Below are 19,444 nucleotides of genomic sequence, written 5' to 3'. Positions count from 1 at the left end.
TTTTATACAGCTCCATCACAACCCCCCTACTCTTATATTCTATGCCTCGGCTAATAAAGACAAGTATCCCAGATGCCTTCCTAACCACCTTATCTACCTGTGCTGCTGCCTTCAGTGATCTATGGACAAGTACACCAAGGTCCCTGACCCTCTGTACTTCCTAGGGTCCTACCATCCATTGTATATTGCCTTGCCTTGTTAGTCCTCCCAAAATGCATCACCTCACTTCTCAGGATTAAATTCCATTTGCCACAGCTCCGCCCATCTTACCAGCCCATCTATATCGTCCTGTAATCTAAGGCTTTCCTGCTCACTATTTACGACACCACCAATTTTCGTGTCATCTGCGAACTTACTGATCATACCTCCTATATTCACGTCTAAACCATTAATGTACACTACAAACAGCAAGGGTCCCAGCACCGATCCCTGCAGCACACCACTGGTCACAGACTTCATCTCGCAAAAACATCCCTCGACCATTACCTTCTGCCTCCTGCCACTAAGCCAATTTTGGATCCAATTTGCCAAATTGCCCTGGATCCCATGGGCTCTTACCTTCTTAACCAATCTCCCATGCGGGACCTTATCAAAAGCCTTACTGAAATCCATACAGACTACATCAACTGCTTTACCCTCATCTACATATTTCGTCACCGCCTCAAAAAATTCAATCAGGTTAGTCAGACACAATCTCCCACTGACAAAGCCATGCTGACTATCCTTGATTAATCCCTGCCTCTCCAAGTGGAGATTAATCCTGTCCCTCAGAATTTTTTCCAATAGTTTCCCAACCACTGATGTTAGACTCACCGGCCTGCAATTACCTGGTTTATCCCTGCTACCCTTCTTAAATAATGGTACCACATTCGCTGTCCTCCAATCCTCTGGTACCTCTCCTGTGGCCAGGGAGGATTTGAAAATTTGTGTCAGAGCCCCTGCATTCTCCTCCCTTGCCTCACATAACAGCCTGGGATACATCTCATCTGGGCCTGGGGATTTGTCCATTTTTAAGCCCACTAAAACAGCTAATACTTCCTCCCTTTCAATACTAATATGTTCAAGTATATCACAATCCCCCTCCCTGATCTCTACACCTACATCGTCCTTCGTGTACTTACTTGGGCAATGCCTCTTTGTTGTTCATATATTCACTGTATTCCTCCTGTGTGTCGAAATCCCAGCGCCCAAGGGGCCCTTTCTTATTACCCTACAAAAGAAAAGAATAAAAATTAAGAGATCACACAGTTGTCTCTAGCATTTGCGAAGAGCTTGTGCTGCAAGCACACTAGCTGAAGCAGAAGGTACACAGAGCAGGGACGGATCTCTGATTGATTCTTGATCTGTACTGAGTAAGCCAACCTCAGTTAGGAGCAGGACATGGGCAGGAGTGGTGTATCTGGCCTCAGTGCAGCCAAGTTGGGAAATGACAGAAAGAGGGTCAACAGCCGGGTGGTCCTCCTCAACTACCATTCAGCAAATCCTGCTATACATTTTACTTCCCATTAAACGGATTAATGCCTCTCATAAAACAGCGCAGGAATTTTACTCAAACAAGAAGTTACATTATTATATAACACCTTTTAAATGTAGTAAAACATCCCATGACGCTTCAAAGGAATGCAGTCTGCCAAAATCTGACACTGAGCCAACTACAAAGATATTAGGACAGGTGATCAAAAGCTTGGTCAAAGAGGGAGGTTTTTAAGACATACTAAGTTAATGCTCTGTGATTGTATAGCTATTGATGTCTTGCTATTCACTCTTGTGAAGCCCCTCGAGGCATTTTACTACATTACAGGCATTATATCAATGTAAGTAACTGTCACTGTACTGAAAGGTTGCTTTTAAAGTTCTCACAATGGAAACTTATTGGCCTTGAAATCCTACTGTGCAACATTACCGCAGGAACCCGTTAATCACAGGATACAGCTTCATTCATTCACCGATTTTCCAGCATGACCTTTGCCACCAGCTTCTCACCTGATCCATTTTACTATAATCCACCTCTTCATCACTATCGACAGCCATATCATCTAACCTGTTAACAGCAGAGAAAGATGAGAAAATACTGAAGTCAATTATACAAGTGACTCGACTGCCTCAATAGCATGTGACCTGTGACCCTGTGAGGGACAGCTCAACACTTACACAGGAAACAGTGTATGCACAGTATTAGCATTTTATAAATTTATCCCATTCTGGAATTACCAGGCTGGCTTATATTATCAGCGAATTTTTCACACAGAATGAGGATGTTTGGCCCATCGTGCCTGTGCTGGCTCTTTGAAAGAGCTATCCAATTAGTCCCACTCCCCCTGCCCTTTCTCCACAGCCCTGCAAATTTTTCCCCTTCAAGTATCTAACCAATTTGCTTTTGAAAGTTACCATTGAATCTGCTTCTACCACCCTTTCAGGTAGCACATTCTAGATCACAACAACTTGCTGCGTTAAAAAAAATATATTTCTCCTCTCCCGCTGTTTCTTTTGCCAATTATTTTAAATCGGTGTCCTTTGGTTACCAACCCACCTGTCAGCAGAAACAGTTTCTACTATATTGCTATATGACACTACACATGCTGAAATTTTCTCCAGAATTCAAAGCACCACTGCTCTATACTTTTAGATCAAGGATTTCCAACACTTACGTGGCTGGGTAACACTCTGCATAGCTGTCGGATGTTCCAAAGAAATCTCCAAGGCGTTTCTTCTCTTCTTGCCTCTTTGCCTTGATACTCAGTTAAGGAAACAATGATCCTGCCTCTTGGCCTGAATGCAGCCCCGGGAAGGCTATCCCGAGGGAGATACTGAACAGTGCAATTCTACAGGAAAAGAACTATATACACCTTAAGCACACCATAATTTCTTTTAAATCGTACAAAAATAGGGGACACAGATTTAAGGTTCTGGGCAAGAGATGCAGGGAAAATATGTGGATGAACATTTTTTTACACAGTGAGTGGTAATGACCTGGAACTCGCTGCCTAGGAGGGTGGTGGAAGTAGAGACGATGAATGATTTCACAAGGAAATTGGATGGACACTTATGGGAAATAAACTTGCAGGGACATGGGGATAGAGCAGGGGAAATAGGACTGACTGGATTGCTCTACAGAGAGCCAACATGGACTCGATGGGACAAGTGGCCTCCTTCTGCACTGTAATGACGCTGTGGCTCTAAATAAAATTTAAAGAAAAAACACTTGCATGTTTTAATATTTTCACCAATCTATTCCATCTTTGTTCAAGTATATTAACAGGTTGGAAATGACCACTGCCCACAGTCCAATCAGGACAGAAATGAGAAAGATCATTCAGCACATCCCAGCTTAATTATTCGGAGTCGACAACGTTCTCTATCCCCACCAAAGCATTCAACTGTTTCTTAAATCACTCTAGGGTTTCCAGATACGCTATCCAGAAATTAATTCCATGTGTTGATCATTCTCTGTTAAGATTGCCTTGCTGTCCAGTGCAGGTCCAAATAAAGCAAGGTATGGAATAATGTCATGCACATTGTTTGGTGTTCACCTCCTTGCAATGAGTTCCTACAGTTCAGTAGGTTGGGGAGGGTTCAGAGGAGCAGAATGAAAATACAAAATATTCCTTCCAAGTGAAACAGCAATTTCCTTGTACTTCTTTTCATTTAGTATACTGTATGCGCTGTTCCTGACATGGTCTCCACTACATTGGGGAGATCAAATGTAAACTGGATGATTACTTATCTGAACACCTCCAATTAGACACTAGGCATGACCCTGAGCTTCCAGTCACTTGTCATTTTAATTCTCCGTCCCTTTCCCACTGCCCTTGGCCTCCTGCACTCTACCAATGAAGCTTAATATAAGCTTGAGGAACAGCACCTCATCCTTTGATTAGGGACTTTACAACCTTCTGGACTCAACATTGTGTTCAACAATTTCAGATCATAACCTTTGCTCTCATTTTTTAGATAGCAGGTAATGATTCTGCTGTTCATTTAATCTCTCTTGCCCTCCGCCCTACCACAGACCTTCCATTTTGTTCTTCGTTCCCCCTCCCCCTTTTCCCTACCTATGTACTTGCTTAAAATCTGTAACATTTTCCAGTTCTGACATAGGGTCACCAAACTGAAACTTTAACTCTGTTTCTCTCCATACAGATGCTACTTGACCTGCTGAGTATTTCCAGCATTTTCTGCTTATAATTTCAGATTTCCAGCATCTACAATATTTTGCCTTTGAGATTGTCAAAAGACTAAATCTGGAAGTTCAGGGTCTTAAAAAGGGAGGCCAAAAAGATGAATACTGGATAAGAAATGCGAGAGATATCAATGATCAAACCCTAGTCAATACCTGGGATTGGGCAAAGACCAAGTTGTCTGAGGGTCCTTCCGTAAGCTTCACTCAACTACCTTTCTGAAGGAGAAAACAGACCAATGTGGAAAGAGAAATGAGATGGCAGGCTAGTTAGTGACTTTGGGAGAGGACAGAAAATTGGGGAAATTGAGGGGAAAAAAAGATGCTTGCTTATTAAACTGGGATCCTAAGCCAGCTTGTCCACATGCTTTGCTGCTGATTTTTCTACTGTTATAGGAAACCCTGGGGCAAAGTTTTAGGAGAGAATTAACTTGAAAGTGAAAGGAACCCAAGGCCATATGGGGGATATATCTATAGGAATGGCCCTCCCACCAGTCCTTACCAAATAATAATGTCATAGCAAGTAGATTTCATAGGGATGGTAGTAGGGTTGCTGTAATTCACTCAGGATCCATTGGATGCACAAGTTTGGCTGTGATACCCACTTACTGTTAAATAGCCTGCTTCCACTCACCATCCAGGCTCAGACATGGAGTAACAGCATGGAGAAATACTGGAGGAAACCTGGTGGTTATGGACCTACACAACAGGAAAAAGATCAACGCCCTTTGAAGAGGACAAGCAAACAAAACCAAATAAATTCATTCAGGGGATGTAGATATTGCCAGTAAGACCAGAATCTTTTGCCCATCCCTATACAACAAAGTGGCTTGCTAGGCCATTTCAGAGGACAGTTAAGAGTCAACCACACTGCTGTGGGTCTGGAGTCACATACAGGCCAGATAGAGTAAGGACAGCAGATTTCCTTCCCTAAAGGACATTTGTGAACCAGATGGGTTTTTTTTTAAAGACAATCCAATAGTTTCCTGGTCACCATTACTGAGACTAGCTTTTTATTCCAGGTTTATTAACTGAAACTATAATATCCCAACTGCCATGGTGGTATTTGAACTCACGTCTCCAGATCATTAGACCAGGCCTCTGGATTACTAGTCCAGTGACTGGTAGTTGCAAAGTAATAGGGTTAGGTATAAAGTGAGCACCGATCATACAAATTTAAACCCAGTAACCATAGGACATTAGCTATCACTTAACGCATTCCCCTGAAAGTCCACTGCTTTGTGCTAAACTAACAGAGAGAAATTCCAAAAGAATACATTAAGTGCTCATATTCTCGTAACTTGTGGTTCAAGTCTCACTCCAGAAATCTGGAACACATAATCCAGGCTGACACATTCCCAGTGCTGTACTGAGTGCTACTGGATGTGCCATTTTTCGAATGAGACGTTAAAGCCAAGGTCCTGTCTGCCTTCTCTCAGGTGGGCGTTAAATATCCCATGGCAGAATTTTGAAAGTGAGCCGGGGAATTCTCCTCAATGTCCTAACCAACACCTAACCCTCAAGCATGTCTTTCTTTCTTTAACTGCAAGTTCTGTGCAAGTACGGGCCCCCGTCTCAGAAAAGATATGATTCTGCCCCTTGCCATCCTCCAGCTCCAGCAAACTTTTCATTGATTGATTTAATCAGATCCTTTGCTGACCCAGGGCCTGGATAAAACAAAAAAAAAAGACATTAGTAAGTCATAATACCTTTTTGAGTACTGACTTCCTCTGGCTAGATACTTTCAATAAGGTTTATGTAACACTGACAACACGAGGTGTCAAATATGCCTTTAACCTGCTCTCATCTGTTGTTCTAATTCTATCACCGCTGTAAATTTTGTGCCGCCTCAATCCATTCCCTTACGAACACCCCCTTCCGCACAGGGAGGAAACGTCTCCATTTTCCACACTAGCTGTCCGGCAGCCTCTCTGAATAAATAAAATGCATTGGCTGCTCACATTCTCAGGACGCTGGCATCCCTCATTGCCCCAAGAAAAGTGGTGGGACTTCTTCAACTGAGATGCGACTTCAGGGGCAGTTAAGAATGAACCATATTGGAGTGGGACTGGAGTCACACGTAGACCAGAACAGCTAAGGACAGCAGCTTTCCTTCCCTAAAAGGCACATGAGTGAACCAGCTGGGTTTCCACGACAATCTGACAGTTTCATGGTCACTTTTACTGAGACCAGGAACTTGATATCCAGATTTGGGCATTCAAATTCTTTATCTGTTATAGTGGAGGGGGGAATTTGAACTCATGTTCTCTGACTACTCCAGGCCTCAGGATTAACAGTCCAGCAACATAACCATGACACTATCGTTCCTTCTGAACAGGTTTCTGCTGTGCTTACATGGCCAGGGAGATCTGGATCAAACTTGCTGAAATCCATGTTGCACAGAGCCTTACAGTCAGCAGACAGAGTGGACATTCATCCATTCATTCGATGATCAGTCTTGGTTGGATGTGAACCCAAAGGCTGTCTTGGCCTTTGATAAAAGAAATCCTGTGTACTATCCAATGCTAGGAAAATATCTCACTGCTGTTTTACGAAATGATACATGCTGTATGATCTACAAGTAGATAATTATCTTGCTAATTTACATTATGAAAAAAGATGCACCAGAGTCTAATGCACATGATTCGTATCTAAACAGAAATGTAATAACTCCCCACCAGTGATGCATGTCAGAGGGCTGGCACAGGTGTGATGGGCTGAATGGCCTCTGCCTTGTTATACTAGTCTATGATTCTAAACTTCTATGCTTCTATGATGGAAAGGGTGTGACTGGGGAAAATAAAAATAGGAAAGGAGAAAAAAAAATTAAAAGCGCATCACATTGTAATCTAAATAACAAGCCATGATGTGGAGCTGCACCCTACCTACAAACTAATACCGAGAGACCAGGCATGGTAATTCATCCCCAGAAAATACTCACCAGTCTCCGAATCTGCTGGCTATTCAAAACAAAAGGAAAAATTAGGATTATTAGTCAGAATAATTACTGACGTAGTACACGCATGCTAACTAATCAACTACACTTACAGAATCAAATACAACATAATGCAAGGTGAAAAAGACTGCATTTTGTGACAAAGTTCTCGATCTCTTATTCCCAAGTGCTTTGGCACTTTGAAGGCTGTGCTTCACCTTTCTAACCTACGGCAAAGGAGGAGTTCAAATTATTTTGTTATTTACATTAACTCTGCTTCTCTCTGCACAGATGCTGCCAGACCTGCTGAGTATTTCCTGCATTTCTTGTTTTTAGTTCAAATTATGCCTTGCAGCAACAGCACAAACATTAGAATGGCATGATGTTACTCAAAATTTTTTAACATTCTGAGTCCAGCCGGGCACCTATATCTTACATTAAGCCATCTTTACTCCTTTCCATTTTGCAGCTTTTGCTTTCTTTGAAATATTTCCAGACAGCAACAAAACTTTAAAAGTTAGTCAGTTTTCTAAACTTTTTGCTAGCAAAGAGTCAACAAGCATTAAAAATTGGTGGTTGATCAATAACATATCTCTGCTGTGCCTGGTCAGAAAGCATTTCCGGGCAGTGGTCTCACTGTACTACAAGTGTATCTTTTATGGATTACGAATATTAAATAAGGAATCCACACTTGGATATTAGTCCTACATAGAAATAGAACGCCATGTCAGGACTCACTCTTACTGGAGGATCTCATAACTGCCTTAATTGTAAATCTCCAAATGTAAGGCAAGGTACAAATTTTGCATACGTTATTTCAGAATAGCTGCACACTCTATAGCAATAGCAAACACATTTATTGGATCCATTTCAGCTTAGTTTGCCAATTAGTTTCCCTCCAAAAACTTTAAGTTTTGCACAACACAGGAAGCTCTGCTGAGTCCTTGTGTCCAGGCAGATCAATTTCAGAAACGTAAGCACCAAAATCTAGGCTGACACTCCAGTATCAGTGTGGAGACTGCTGCACCAGAGGTGTCGTTTTCAAATAGGTTAAACTGAGGCCCTGTCTGCTCTGATCACAAATGGATGAAAAAGATCCCCATTTACAGTAGAGCAGGTGAGCTTGCCCTGTTGACTTGGCCAATATTTATCCCATAACTAACATCACTGAATCATCTGCTCGTTAATTACATTGCTGTTTGTGGGAGCTTGCTGTGCACAAATTGGCTGCCACATTTCCTACATTACTACAGTGACTACAATTCAAAAAGTACTTCATTGGCTGTAAAGCGTTTTGAGATGTCCAGTGGTCATGAACAACGCCACATAAACACAAGTTTCTGCTTTTAATCTCATCTTCACTTACACATCCTTCTACTGCCTCATTCCAGCCTACCCCCTTCATCTTGAAGTCTCTGCTCATAGCTACTGTCCTGCTGACTCTATTGCACTCTGTTGTGGCCCCCTTGCCCCATCAGTGGGAACACCTCCACCCATCACACCCCCATATCACCAAAATATTTCTGCCTCTCCACCTCTTCTACCACATCTGTGTTTGCCTCCCTAACTGTTTGCCCAACTTCTGTTTGGGATTTGTCTCTTCTCAGTGAAATACCATGGAACTTGTTGTTACATAACTGATTTGTTTCCACAACTCAATCATCCTGTGCTCAGCTAAGCGGACTTATGCTGCAAAATGGGTCATTCTAAAATAAGATCAATCACTGCAATATCTCAATTCAAAGGAAGACTTTCAAAAGATTTGTGCTTCCATACCTACTAACTCGTCTCTTGTATCAGGAGATTACAGTTTAATGTCAGATATTTTTCCAGGCTGAAGGGCTGACAGGCAAATCCTGCTCCAGTCAGAAGACAAGAGCCATCAGGCACAATGCAACCAAACTGAACTGCCCCAAGGGTAAAGAATGCATTCTGATTGAATGGTGTGTTAGTAATGAGAGTCAGGAGGAAACAAATGAATACAGCACAATGTTCTGGCCAATACTTGTAATGGGCTGCAGCACGACGAGTTACATAGAGTTTCAGAAAACTTACAGCACAGAAACAGGCCATTTAGCCCGACAGCTCCATTTGGGTATTCATGATCCACATGACCCTCCTTCCATCTTACTTCATCTAACCCTATCAGCATATCCTTCTAATTCTTCCTCCTTCATCTAGCTTCCACTTTAATGCAGCTTTACTATTTGCCTCAACCGCTCCCTGCAGTAGCAAGTTCCACATTCTCATCACTCTCTGGGTAAAGGAATTTCCCTTGAATAGCTGATTGGATTAATCAGTGACTATCTTTTATTTGTGGCCCCTAGTTCTGGGCAATTAGGGATGGGCAACAAATGTTGGCCTCGTCAGCGAAGCCCATATCCCATGAACGAATAAAAAAAAACACCACCCACGAGTTAACATAAGGGAACGGAGTTGGTGGTCACTACTTCAACTTAAATGCAACAGTATAACAAGATTCAAATTAGTGAAGAGCAGTTGCCAACTCTTGGAATGGTCTCTAGGTAGGATATAGCAGGTAAACCCTTGAACCACTTTTAAAAAAAGTTGATGCTGCAACGCGATTGCAGGTAGAGGGAAGGATGCTATGCTCTAGATGATTTCTGCAACCGATGTGTTAGGTTGGGCCAAATGGTCTTTTTTATTCACATCCATCTTGAACACATAACCAATTGCAACAAGGTGCACTTATATAGTGCCTTTTGTTGGCTGTGGCTCAGCAGATAGCAAATCCGCCTGTGTAAGAAGATTGTGGGTTCATCAGAACTGATGTGAGGTCATCAACCTGAAACGTTAACTCTGTTTCTCTCCAAAGACACTGCCTGACCCGCTGAGTAGTTCCAGCATTTTCTGTTTTTATTTCAGATTTCCAGCATCTGCAGTATTTTGCTTTTGCTGCAATGTTTGATCAGTTGAGATGCTGCTGAACCTGCTCTGTACTTCTTTAGTACAGGGTCAATGTCTAACCAGAAGACAGTGATGGGAGAGTACTGAGGTGCTGATGGATGAATGCTCTAGAATTTTGGTTTGTTAACTTTGGGGAATCACTGAGTATTTATACAGAACGTTCCCTTGGAAGATTAAATAGCTGGGAGAGTCTCCATGGTGGTAGGAAAAAAAAAATGGAATCCCTACTAAAGGAGAGAACAGAAGAACATTTAGAAAAGAAAAATACAATAATGAATAGTCAGCACAGATTTCAAAAGGGAAAATCCTGTTTGACCAACCTTATTGAATTTTTTAAGGAGGTAACAGAGAAAGTAGACAATGGCAATGCAGTAGATGTGATTTATCTGGATTTTCAAAAGGCCTTCGATAAGATGTCCCATAATAGATTAAATGAGGTCAGAGAATGCAGATTCAGGGACAAATGGCAGATTGGATTGCTAGCTGGCTTCAAGACAGAAGGCAGAGTGTGGGAGTAAAGGGTAGTTTTTCAGAATGGCAGAAAGTGGGAAATGGTGTTCCACCAGGATCAGTGCTGAGACCATTGCTATTTACAATTTACATTAACGATTTTTTATTTTATTTGTTCATGGGATGTGGGCGTTGCTGGCTAGGCCAGGATTTATTGTCCATCCCTAATTGTCCTTAAACTGAGTGGCTTGCTAGGTCATTGCAGAGGGCATTTAGAGTCAACCACATTGCTGTGGGTCTGGAATCACATGTAGTCCAGACCAGGTAAGGACAGCAGATTTCCTTCCCTAAAGGACATTAGTGAACTAGAAGGGTTTTTTTCTTTTATGACAATCGACATTAGTTTCATGGTCACCATTAGACCAGCTTTTTAAAAAGAAATTCTAAATTTTTATTTATTGAATTAAAATTTCACCATCTGCCGTGGTGGGATTTGAACCCATGCCCCTAGAGCATTATCCTAGACCTCTGGATTACTAGTCCAGTGACATTAGCACTACACCACCACCTCCCCGGACTTTGGAATCAAACACAATTTCTAAATTTGCAGATGACACCAAATTGTGGGGAGTAGTCAATACTGAGGAGGACTGCAACAAATTACTGGAGGACATTAGTAAACTTGCAGAACGGGCAAGTAATTGGCAAATGAAGTTCAACACAGATAAATGTGAGGTAGTATATTTTGGTAAGAAAAAGAGGAAGGTCGCTTATTACTTGGAAGGTGCAAGTCTGGGTGGACTAGATGAACAAAGGGATCTCAGAACACAAATACACCAATCACTAAAAGTTGCACCACAAATTAGAAAGACCATTAAAACACCAACCAAACATAAGCTTTATTTCTAGAGGGATAGAGTTGAAAAGCAGTTATGCTAAACCTGTATCGAACCTTAGTTAGATCACAATTAGACTACTGCATGCAGTTCTATTATAAAAAGGACACAGAGGCACTGGAGAAAGTGCAAGGATGATACCAGAAGAGTGAGGGCATACAAATCAGGAAAGGATGAACTGGCTGGGTCTCTTTCAAAAAAAGGCTGAGGGGTGACCACGAATAGAGTTCTTTAAAATTATGAAAGGTTTTGATAGTGATGAGAATGTGTAACTCGCTAGTATCGGGAGTGGTTGAAGCAAATAGCATAGATGCATTTAAGGGGAAGCTAAATAAGCATATGACGGAGAAGGAAATAGAGGGTTATGATGGCAAATTTAGGTGAGGAAAGATGGGAGGAGGCTCGAGGGCAGTATAAACGCTGCCATGGATTGGTTGGGTGAGACCACATCTGGAGTACTGTGTGCAGTGCTGGTCTCCTTATTTAAGGAACTAAATGCGCTGGATGCAGTACAGAGAAGGCTTACTAGACTAATACCTGGAATGGGTGGGCTGTCTTGAGAGGAAAGATTGGACAGGCTAGGCTTGTATCCGTTGGAATTCAGAAGAGTAAGAGGCGACTTGATTGAAACACACAAGATCCTGAGGGGTCTTGACAGGGTGGATGTGGAAAGGATGTTTCCCCTTGTGGGAGAATTTAGAACTAGGGGTCACGTTTAAAAATAAGGGATCGCCCATTTAAGACAGAGATGAGGAGAAATTCTCTCAGGGGGTCGTGAGTCTTTGGAATTCTCTTCCTCAAAAGGTGGTGGAAGCAGAGTGTTTGAATATGTTTAAGGCAGAGGTAGATAGATTCTTGATAAGCAAGGGAGTGGAAGGCTATTGGGGGTAGGTGGAAATGTGGAGTAATCAGTTCAGCCATGAACCTATTGAATGGTGGAGCAGGCTCGAAGGGCCAAGTGGCCTACTCCTGCTCCTAATTCGTAAATGGCCTGTTTCTGAGCTGTAATCCTTTGTTTTGATAGGGTAGACTGTACATGGACCACGGAAGGAGACTAAATGGGTGGGATAGAGTCCATGACAGGGCAGCATGTGGAAAGGCTGTGGAAGGAAAAGGGTTGATGGGCCAAATGAATTTCTCTCATTCCATATTTAATATTATGTTTTTTCTCTGTCATTCACAATTAGACCATTCATTTCTGATCAGGTAGCTTGGTGTCCTTTACTGTGTTAACTTGAAAAAAATGCCACCTCAATCAAATGTATCAATAGTTCATGTTTTTTAAACACAGCTTTGCCACATTTTAAATGATTGATTTGGCCTCAAATTTTGCTACACAAGTGCTGCTGTTAGAAAAACACAGCAGAGAGGAAACTGCCTTTCAGATTTTGTTGAATGTTTCTGCGTTTGAAAGATAAATATAGAAATTTCCCTTAACCTTCATCACAGCTCTGTAACAAAACTTACACTGTTACTCTCTAACTTTCTGACAAGGACACCAGTGACTTGATCATGAGTTTCTTTCCCCCCGCACCCCACCTTAGGAATGCTGCCAACATGCTGTACAGTGGAGTGATTGCAGTATCAAACCTTTCATGGGGAAGTGGGGGGGGGGGGGGGGGGGGGGGGTGCAGGGGTGAATAGAGAGCCCCATCTGCTCACAGAATTCCCTTCCTAGTTTTCCCTGAAAAGTGTCAGATCTGCCAACCACACCTCACTGCCTGACAGACAGTGAATGGAGGCCCAGAAACACATGGAGGATCAGGTCTACTGCGGGTCACGAGAGAAGTGGCAACTAAGCTGTGAGTGACCGCCAGACTGCATTACAAGCTTCACTGCTTTGGAAATGTCCTCATGGCGCATTTAATACTGACTGATTGGAGCTTACCTCATCATCCACTCTCGGCTTCTCAAAGTAGTTGTGTCTAGACTTTTTCTCCTCGTCCCTTTCTCTTTCCCTCTCCCGTTCTCGCTCTCTCTCCCGTTCTCTTTCCCTCTCTCGTTCCCGCTCTCTCTCCCGTTCCCGCTCCTTCTCGCGGTACTTTTCACGCTCCTTTTCGCGAACAACCTTCGCAGTTGTCGGCACATAGTCACCAATGTCATCAAAGATGCTGAAAGTAGATATCAAAAAGTAAATGCAAAGCAGGTCACAATGTGAGAATAGTGCAAAAGTTCTGTAAAATGTTAAGTATGTTACTCCCAAAAAACATATTGGTACAACCTTATATGTCATTACTGAAAATATCCTGCACTTAAGAGTTTGCGGGGGTGGGGGGGAGAGAGAAAGAGAATGTGTGTGTGTGTGTGAGAGGTGGGGGGAGAGGAAAGAGAGGAGAGAAAAAGAGGGGAGTGGAAACAAACAGAGGGGGTGAAAAGAGAGAAGGGAGAGTGTGAGTGCAAGAGAGGTGGAAAGACAGAAAGAGAAAAGCTTATATTTATATAGTGCCTTTTACATCCTCATGATGTCGCAAAGCACTTTACAGCCAACGAAGCATTTTGAACTGTAGTCACTATTGTAATGTATAAAATAGAACAGCCAGTTTGGGTACAGCAAGATTCCACAAATAGCTATGCGATAATGATAATCAGTTTCACTGATTTTGATTGGGGGGAGTGGGGGGGGGGGGCGGTGGTAGGCAGATGCAGCCTTAGTTTAATGTCTCACCTGGAAAACTCTCGACAGTGCAGTGCTCCCTCAGCATTGCACTGGGACTGTCAGCATTGATTTTATGCTCAAGTCTCTGGAGTGGGACTTGAACGTGGGATCTTCTGACACAAAGGTGAAAGTGTCACCAGTGGAGCAGCAGGATGACACTGGGATGATTGTCCACAATTGAGTAGAAAGACTCGTTAGTTCTGGCCAGAATTGTTAAAGAATCTGTTTTCGGGCCCAAGAAGCAGTCAGTTACAATTGGCTCCAACCCAGCAATGTTCTCAGAGCTTCTGTTTCAGTGTTTCAAGTTAGACTGCATATCACACTTAAATGCTGCCAGCACTGGGTGCTCTCCACTTCAGCTGCTTGCCCAGTAATAAACTATTGATGTGGCACAGTCATTTGACTCTCATCCTTCTCCGTCACTTTTCATGGGACTTTTATGTTGTTCTGATTTGCATAAAACATCTAAACTTTAACTTGATGTGAAAATCTTTTCAAACAACCAAGTCAGATTTTTTAAGAATGAGCAAGTCCTTACCACTCACCCACATTTGATGGGCGAAATCCAGTTCTTCCCAAGCCAATGGTTAGACAGACAGTATTGGTCAGACTGGAGCACATAATCCAGGCAGCACTGAGGAATATTACTCCATCAGCAGTGCTACCTTTCTGATTAGACGTTAGTCAGAGGCATAGTCTGCCCAAAGATCCCATGCCACCATTCAAAGAAGAACGGGGCGTTCTCCTGGTGTCCTTGGCCAACATTCTTCCTTCAGCCAACACCACCAAAACAGATTATCTGGTCACCCACTAAATCGCGGTTTTTGTGGGACCCTGGCTGCTACAGTTGCCTCTGTAGCAACAGCAACTGCACTTCCAAAGTAAGATACTGTGTCAGCCTTGGCTCGGTGGGTAGCATTCTTGCCTCGGAGTCAGAAGGTTGCAGGTTTAAGTCCCACTCCAGAGACTTAAGCACAAAATCTAAGCTGACGCTCCCAGTGCAGTACCGAGGACGTGCTATCTTTCAGATGAGGCAGACGAGCCCCCATTTGCCCTCTTACAAAAAAAAATTCCATGGCACTATTGCAAAGGACAGCAGTGGAGTTCTCCCCAGTGTTCGAGTCAATATTCATCACTCTATCAACATCACAAAGACAGATAGATCACCTTGCTGCTTGTAGGAGTTTGCTCTGTTACATTTGGCTGCTGCATTTCCTACAGTGACTACACTTCAAAAGTACTTCATTGGCTGTAAAGTGCATTGGGATGTCATAAGGTTGTGAAAGATGCTACAAAAATGCAAGTCTGTCATTTATTTTTTATTTGGTTTTAAAGCACTTTGGAACATCCTAAGGATAAGAGAAGCTCTACAAAAATGGAAGCTCTTTGCTTTATCCAATACTTGATACAGTCAGACTAGTCTTGCTGCAGCTTGTGCCCACAAATATTGACATTCGATCAATTTGGTGGCACAAATGGCCACCATTGCGGCTTGCAGGCAGTTACTGGGGACTTCAAAATAACAGAGTCAAGAGTCATTACAGCACAGAAGGCAGCCATCTGGCTCATGGAGTCAATGCCGGTTCTCTGTCCAGCAATCCGGTTTGTCCCATTCCTCCACAGCCCTGCAAGTTAATTTCCCTTATGTGCCCATCGAATTTCCTTTTGAAATTATTAATTGCCTCTGCTTCCACCACCCTCCTAGGCGGCAAGCTCCAGGTCATTACCACTCGTTGCATAAAAGTTCTTCATGTCCCCCACTCTGCATCTCTTGCCGAAAACCTTAAATCTGTGTCCCCCTTGTCCTTGTACCATCAGTTAATGGGAACAGCTTTTCTTTGTCTACTTTATCCACATTGGTCATAATCTTGTACACCTGTATCAAATCTCCCTCAATCTCCTTTGCTGCAAGGAGAACCCCAGCTTCGACATCTTAACCTTGTAGTTAAAATCCCTCATCCCTGGAATCATTCTGGTAAATCTCCTCTGCACTCTCTCAAAGACCCTCAAATTCTTCTCATCGTCTAGTGAACAGAACTGGATGCAATACTCTAGTTGCAGTCTAACCAGAGCTTTATAAAGGTTCAGCATAACTTCCCTGCTATTGTACTCAATACAGCTATTTATGAAGCCCAAGATCCATATGCTTTGCTAAGTACTCTCTGAAGGATCTGTGCGCTTGAACCCTCAGGTCACTCTGTCCTTGCATACTCTTTAGAACTGTGCCTTTAAGACTATATTGCCTCTCCCTATCCCTTTGGTAGATGTTGAAATTTTACTCTGGATTCCAATATCCAAATCAGTTATGCATATCAAAAAAGCAGTGATCTGAGCACTGAACCTTGGGGAACACTACTGTTTACCATTCTCCAGTCTGAAAAATAACCATTTATCACAACTTGCTGTTTTCTGTCCTTAAGCCAGTTTTTTAATCCAAGCTGACACAGACCGTCCTATTTCACGAGCATCACATTTGTTAACCAGCCTTTTATGCGGTACTTTGTCACACGCTTTCTTAAAATCACTAGACAACATCCATCGAACCTTCTTCGTTACTTCATCAAAAAATTCAATTAGATTAGTCAAGCACGATCTGCCTTTTACAAATCCATGTTGGCTCTCCCTAATTAACTCACACCTGGCCCTCAGCCACGTAAAAGATCTCTCTTTTCTTGACAAATATATGAATAGGAAGGGAATAGAGGGATATGGGCCCCGGAAGTGCAGAAGGTGTTAGTTCAGGCAGGCATCAAGATCAGCGCAGACTTGGGGGGCCGAATGGCCTGTTCCTGTGCTGTACTGTTCTTTGTTCTCTCCTCACCCCTCCCAACACAAGGTTTCCTGTGGGAGTTTTTTTTAAATATAAAAGTACCTTATATCAGCCTCTGGTGGTCTCTTTTCATCACCTCCCAATTTACCTGAGAAAGAAAGATAAAAAAAAGTGTACCATCAAATCAATAATGAATTGCCGTTACAGCTGAGAATATCTTGCCCCTCAAAATTTAGGACCGTTGCGATGTCGAGCTAGCACTGATCTGAGATAGGTTGTGAGCTAGAGCAATAAGGTTAGGACATTTTCTGAATCTCTACATTATTGAGCTGATTACCATTTATTAACGTGTATTTATATCTTCCTGCTGCAGCTGAATATTCAATCATTGTGTTGTTTTAGGGTTTCTGTAAACAGTAATGGAGCATGGGTATGTGAATTTTTTTGAACTACAACTCTTTAATTGTAAATAATACCTACTAATACAATTCTGGTTTTTGCTCAACTAGACATGGCCATGTCTGCAGCATTCATTTTAAACTATATAACACTATGGTGAAGTACTGCTTGTTACTTTTATTACTAGCAGTGATTATGTTTTGAGCTAAATTGGGAAGCTCAAGTCACATAATCCAGAGCCAGACATGGAAAGAGGAAAATATTAGTCATTTAAAAAAAAGAGTAAATAAAATGCTGTAAGTCAAGTTTGAAAAGGTGCATTAAATATAAAATATACACAATTTACATGAAGCCTTTTCAGGAAGCTGAACAGATCTTAATATATGAAGTCACACGAAAAAATAGTGCAGGCTGTGTTTTTCAATTTCGCGAAGGTGCTTGAATTTCCAACAGAGCCACTCATACAATTAAGAAGGCACAGTGGTGCAGTGGTTAGCACTGCAGCCTCACAGCTCCAGGGACCCGGGTTCGATTCTAGGTACTGCCTGTGCAGAGTTTGCAAGTTCTCCCTGTGACTGCGTGGGTTTTCGCTGGGTGCTCCGGTTTCCTCCCACAGCCAAAGACTTGCAGGTTGATAGGTAAATTGGCCATTGTAAACTGCCCCTAGTGTAGGCAGGTGGTAGGGAATAAGGGATTACTGTAGGGTTAGTATAAATGGGTGGTTGTTGGCCAGCACAGATTCGGTGGGCCAAAGGGCCTGTTTCAGTGCTGTATCTCTAAAAAAATAAATCAAACAAGAGTGCAATCAGTAGCTCCAGAAACAGTGACCAGAATCATACAGAACAGGAGGAGACCATTCTGCCCGTCATACTTGAGTCGTTTTCTTTAAAAGAGTTGTGTTTAGTCTCACATTCCTGCTCTCTCTCTCACACACGCATATGCGCACACCAGACAGACAGAGAAGGGAAAAAGTAAGGTGGTCTTTAGTGGGCGAAGGTCACAATAAACCTGTTAGATTCTCTTGGAAATCAAGTCCTCGATGGGTGTAGGCGTGAGACGACTGTCGATTGCCCTCTTGATTGAAGGTTCAGTTGAAGACGGTGGGTCACTTCTAGTTCTCACTGCTGTATAATGTGGTGTAGCAGGGCATGTGCCTTCTGGCTTGGCTGGAACACAAGCTGTTAGGATGTTGGTCCTCTCTCTCTGGCTGTCTTTTTTTTAAAAAAGGTAAAGCTGTGTTACCTCCCACCTCCTGGTAGAAGACGTTCTCATCTTTCCCACATGACGATCGCACAATGGCCCAGGACGTGACGACTTCATACTTTCTCTGTTTCAGAAGACGACATTCAATTCTGGAATGTTTTATGATTGGGTGAAACTGACAACTTTTAGCTTTGAAGATCTGTCCTTCATTTCTGTCAGACAGTTTGAATACACAAAGGCTTTCCTTTGGTGGCCATTTTGGAATCATTGTTCGGAATTTTAAAACAAATAAAGGTTCATTTTTTAAAGACAAAGTCAGTTTTCCTAACTCTTCAAATTTGTATCTTCGCACTTCTGGTGTGCTTGACACCTCCCCCAAAAGCAAAAAAAAAATCTAAGGAATTTCATTTTTAATGTTTTTTTGGGGGGGGGGGGGGGGAGTGGTTTACAAAGAGAAAGCACAGTAAGACAGTTTTGCGTCACACCACTGTACACATATATTTCATTCACTCCTCCATTTTACAACTGCTACAGCTGGCACTGCTTGTACCAACCGTTTGAGGTTCACGTTTAATTTTTTTTCATCTTTCCAATGGATGAGGTTCCATCAAAAATTGTATTTTCTTTGGCTACATGTTGTTAAATGGGGTTGTAGTTTCTTTCACACCAGTTTGTACTACTTTAGGAATGTTAATTGCCAGCAACATGTGATTGTTGGTGACAGTGTGCAAATTTCTGTTACTGCTTGTGGCAAGGTTCCCTGTTTGTACAAGCTTTAACCCCTTAACTACTGTTTCCACAATATATGGTATTAACCATTCAGGTTCTGGCACAGTGACAGTTCTTATTTCTAGGCTGTTAGTGGGTGTTGCACTGATTTTTCGCCCTAAAAGGCATCTTGGATTTCTTCTTGCCCCCGTTCTTGCTGAGTTCTGACTCTAAATTGTTGGGTTTGATTAGCGATAGTCAGCACGGTTTTGTGATGGGTAGGTCGTGCCTCACAAACCTTATTGAGTTTTTCGAGAAGGTG

At 42.4% G+C, this 19,444-nt stretch overlaps 1 protein-coding gene across 1 annotated transcript in view; it reads right to left on the bottom strand.

Moving 5' to 3' along the window:
- Window positions 1-19,444, bottom strand: part of ik (IK cytokine) — a 62,492-nt gene that overhangs the window by 9,594 nt on the left and 33,454 nt on the right. The window contains exons 11-17 of the mRNA XM_068044077.1: window positions 16,915-16,960; window positions 13,275-13,497; window positions 7,119-7,137; window positions 5,766-5,844; window positions 2,649-2,729; window positions 1,984-2,041; window positions 1,122-1,210 (exon numbers count right to left, since the gene is read on the bottom strand). Coding sequence (XP_067900178.1) covers window positions 1,122-1,210; window positions 1,984-2,041; window positions 2,649-2,729; window positions 5,766-5,844; window positions 7,119-7,137; window positions 13,275-13,497; window positions 16,915-16,960 — 595 coding nt within the window. The remainder of the gene's footprint in view (window positions 1-1,121; window positions 1,211-1,983; window positions 2,042-2,648; window positions 2,730-5,765; window positions 5,845-7,118; window positions 7,138-13,274; window positions 13,498-16,914; window positions 16,961-19,444) is intronic.

This window comes from Heterodontus francisci, chromosome 12 (assembly GCF_036365525.1).
Source record: "Heterodontus francisci isolate sHetFra1 chromosome 12, sHetFra1.hap1, whole genome shotgun sequence".
NCBI classification, from domain to species: Eukaryota; Metazoa; Chordata; class Chondrichthyes; order Heterodontiformes; family Heterodontidae; genus Heterodontus; species Heterodontus francisci.
Note: the sequence above shows the minus strand (reverse complement) of the source record. Positions and strands in the feature narration are given on the sequence as shown.